We start from the raw sequence: 3,923 nt of genomic DNA on the forward strand, positions 1-3,923 counted from the left end.
ATTTAAGAAAAGAAAAAGGAGAGAAACCAAAATGTACAAATCTATCATTCTTCCTTTTCTTTCAGTAAAGAAAAAGTGTTAATGGTGAATGTCAACCTTTGACTAAGAAATAATAATATAATATCTATGTATGGTTAATTGTATTATATTTTTTTGATGAGTTGACATAATGAGAATAAATGAGGAATAATAGACTAATAGTATATAAAACTCTTACACTGTCAAAACATTCATTTTTTTTCCTAACATTATTATAAACCTAAATGTATATTAATATAATACATATTGATAGGAAACTTTATAATATATATGAATAGGACAACATTACTCCATTCAGACTTACATCTGATGCTACATAGATCTTTTCTCTGCACTACTTGTCTAATTACATCAACCTAGACGTGATTCAAACTCAGAAAGACACTTATGTCTTTCTTTTTCCATACAATTTTTTTCTATGTTCTAATAATCTGAACAAAACATACCCAAAAAATCAAAAAAGTCCTATATATATCCTACCCTAGCTCTACTTCATTTTTATGGCAGAAGGGTAGGGATGTAAATAGTCATTTGAGGTATTCTTTATTACACCCGGGAACGTGTTCTAACTTGTTTCCACTCAACCAAACGCTGAAGGAAATCCATCACCTGCATGAAATAAATAAATAAGAAAAGAGCTAAAAATGAAAAAAATATCATTTTTCACATTTTTTGAGTTATGTCTTGAACTTTTTATTTAATATGGCACAACTTCATGACTGATACCATATTAGAATAATCGAGGGCCTAACCTTATTGATGTTTTTGTAAATATCATACCAAATTAATCAATGATGATGTAAAAATAGATGAAATAAGGAAACTATACTTGCCTCATTTGGTTCTTGTAAAGAGTATGATGCACTAGTGTCCTTGGGAAATTTTGAAACAATAATTCCAAGACCTTGTCCTCTGTCTATTAGTTTCTGCTCATGACAAAACAATTGAAACCCCATAGTTAGTTCAAATCAATAGTTAACAACAAACATACTTGGTCTCCAAATTAAGGATAAGCAATATTCTTTAACAAAAATTGGACAAAACAATTATCTAATAAAACCATTGTATACCTCAAATGCATCTTCATCTGTTTTATCATCACCAATATAAATAGGAAAGACATCGGTAGAGTTGGCAAATCCTATTGAAAACGATTTATTAATAAGAAATTGATGGACAATTAACAATTACTAGTATTATATATTAAGAAGCCCACAGATAAAAAATACAATCTTGAATGAAGGAATAAATTAATCACACAAAGTATAGGTCCTTTTAGTTGTTTGTAATTATCAAAATCCTGGAAGAATTCTTCCAAATTATATATATTAATTATTTTTCTAAACAGCATTGGCTTATATATGATTGTGTTATACTTATGTTGCAATACATAATGCATTCTACCAAAGGATTATAATGCAAGTTTCATAGTATATAAACCTAATCAAAACCCACCATTCTAGATGAAAACTCACCAAGTGACTCTAACAAAAATTCCAGGGCCTTCCCTTTGTCCCATTTAATAGTGGGACGAACCTCCAATACCTATATCATGGAAATGGCATTGAAAGTGAGACATCTCTCATTTATGAATCTTAATGTCAAAATCACCTTTAAACACCTCCATCAGAAAAACAAATATAGATAATTAAAAAAAGAATTTAATATTTATGCACTATTAGTATAAATATTTATACACATTTGATATATCATCTGTCACTCATTTGTATTATTAGACATGAATAATAGATGAGGCATTGACAGTTTCGTTGCATACACTTTTTCTATTTAAAAAAAATAGAACAATGACCCACCTTTTTTCCTTGTGTGAGACGAAGCTTTGGGTACTCCTTTAACACTGATCTCACTTGTTGTGCAAGTTCACTCCATTTCTGGTTAAATTGCATTTGAGTTAGAATATTTTTTCATGAAAAAAGAGCAATATTGTAAATAAGAAGTGTAAAATGGATTATGGCTTTATAGAATATGTACCTTTTGATCAACACAACGAAAATGGACCGAGGCACAAAATTTATTATTCTCAACCCTGGCTCCAGCAGTTGATTTAGTTTTCTCAACCAATTCTTGGTACACCTAAAATTTTTGCACACACACAAAAAACCAATTATTTTTCAATGTTCTAACTTCTAAATTTTACTCTTAGTATAAATTTTTGTACGATGAAAAGTAAGAAAGAAAGAAACTACTAACCTCAGCTATCAATGGAAGAAATTCACTGGCAGGTTGAAAAAGAATTTCCTCAGATTTTTTATCCTGTAAAGCATAACCAAATAATAACCAATGCAGAAATTAGATTCTCCTTAGAATTAGTGAAATTTATGACCTTACTATAATATATTAATATGAAACTCACTTTGTTGAATTTGAAGCTCGTTGATGGTCCTTTAATATCCATACCATGGCATCCAGCATAATATAGCTCTGCCAACTGAACAAAATTGTATACCTAGAGTTTGTAAAACAACACCAAATTAATATATACCTTCTTTAATATTTACCAAATTAATAAAAAAAATTGAAAAAAATGAAAAAAGGGCTGAATTGACATAAAAGTGTACCTTCTCTATGCATCTACCAGTGACTATGGAAGTGGGAAAACACCTTGCAAGATTCCTCACTGTATTTCTCATCTGATATGTGATAAATGACAATAGACTAAATTATACATGATTTTATAATCCAAGAGAAAGGGTTGAAAAAGGATGAAAACATGGACAACATAATAGTAAGAAAAATTAATGAAATACTAACAGAATCAGACATGAAAGCACAATCAGGATCATTGACTATAGGAGACAGGGTTCCATCATAATCCAGGAACATAACAATTTGCTTTCCCTGTGAAGCTTCCACAATTTGTTCAAACATGTCTAATGCTGAAGGGTGTCTAAGCTGTTTCACAAAGGAACATATAGATCAATTTCATATCAACTATTTTTCAGAATCTGAGTAGTTTATATAATTACTAAGAATGGTTTTCTCACACTCCAAGAGGTGTATTGTTCTTCAGCCAAAGAAAGATTGGATTTTGCATGAGTTGGAGAAGAGGCTCTCATGGAATCAACCCATGTATCAATTCTTTGTTCTCCATTGATTTCAAGGTTCTTCAAAACCCTCCTACTCATTGGATATGAATATTGAATGTACCTTCCTGGCACCGCTAGAGGCTTTTGTGAAACCCTTTTGATTCTTGGTTTTGTATCAGACACTACCACATTCTGCTGTGTCATCTTCACTGCATAACAAATTAAACTTTTATCATTATTATTATTATTATTATGAACACATACATAGTAGACATGATTTAAAGTAAGTTACTGAATTGAACCTTAAGGTTGTTGCAGAGCAAACTATGTGTATGTTATGGTATAGTTGCTTGTTTTTGGAGAAGAATGAAGGGAAGATAAAAAGGCTAAGAAGGGAAAAAGATGAGAAGATGAATGAGAAGGAAGAGAAAGGAAAGGAAGACTCGAATAGAAGAGAGTGTAGCCGTGTAGGTGTAGGTGAATAAACACAACAACCCCAGCCTTCGATTTTATAGTTAGAAACTCATTGGTGGGACACACTATTTTGGAAAAGGAATATGAACTATGGAGACTCGCATTAATTTTCTCCCACCAAAGTGTAATGGACCACTTGTATTAAAAAGTTCACGTTTTCTTATTTCAATTCAATCAAATTCCAATATGTAACATGTAAAAATTATTTTATATTTTTACTATTATTTTTTTAATTACATGATAATTTTTAATTGGATTGGGACACCATTAAGACATTTAAAATTGATAAGTGATCTTCATTCTCCATATATCTATTAGGCACATTAACAAGGATTATTTGTCCCCCAATTTTTTTGTCCCAAT

At 30.5% G+C, this 3,923-nt stretch overlaps 1 protein-coding gene across 2 annotated transcripts; it reads right to left on the reverse strand.

The window, feature by feature from the left end:
* On the reverse strand, nt 273-3,506 carry LOC109361289 (probable trehalose-phosphate phosphatase J). 2 transcript variants are annotated; one of them, XM_019606719.1, is made up of 12 exons: nt 3,389-3,506; nt 3,045-3,295; nt 2,812-2,952; nt 2,619-2,690; nt 2,414-2,506; nt 2,251-2,313; nt 2,032-2,133; nt 1,854-1,931; nt 1,515-1,584; nt 1,110-1,180; nt 873-965; nt 273-648 (listed from the first exon to the last, which is right to left on the reverse strand). In XM_019606719.1, exons 2-12 carry the CDS (start codon nt 3,288-3,290, stop codon nt 586-588), a joined length of 1,092 nt encoding a protein of 363 aa, XP_019462264.1. In that variant the 5' UTR covers nt 3,291-3,295; nt 3,389-3,506; the 3' UTR covers nt 273-585. The 2 variants fall into 2 exon arrangements, with proteins under 2 accessions (XP_019462264.1, XP_019462255.1); XM_019606710.1 differs by having other exon boundaries at nt 3,368-3,506.

Source organism: Lupinus angustifolius, chromosome LG01 (assembly GCF_001865875.1).
Source record: "Lupinus angustifolius cultivar Tanjil chromosome LG01, LupAngTanjil_v1.0, whole genome shotgun sequence".
Taxonomy (NCBI): Eukaryota; Viridiplantae; Streptophyta; class Magnoliopsida; order Fabales; family Fabaceae; genus Lupinus; species Lupinus angustifolius.

Excerpts from the sequence above, each read along its gene's own strand:
- LOC109361289 (XM_019606719.1), bottom strand. The coding sequence starts at position 3,290 with ATGACACAGCAGAATGTGGTAGTGTCTGATACAAAACCAAGAATCAAA. Across the intron at positions 2,314-2,413 it reads CGAGCTTCAAATTCAACAAA|GATAAAAAATCTGAGGAAAT; the intron begins GTGAGTTTCATA and ends TATGCTTTACAG. Across the intron at positions 1,181-1,514 it reads ATTTTTGTTAGAGTCACTTG|GATTTGCCAACTCTACCGAT; the intron begins GTGAGTTTTCAT and ends CGTTTTCAATAG.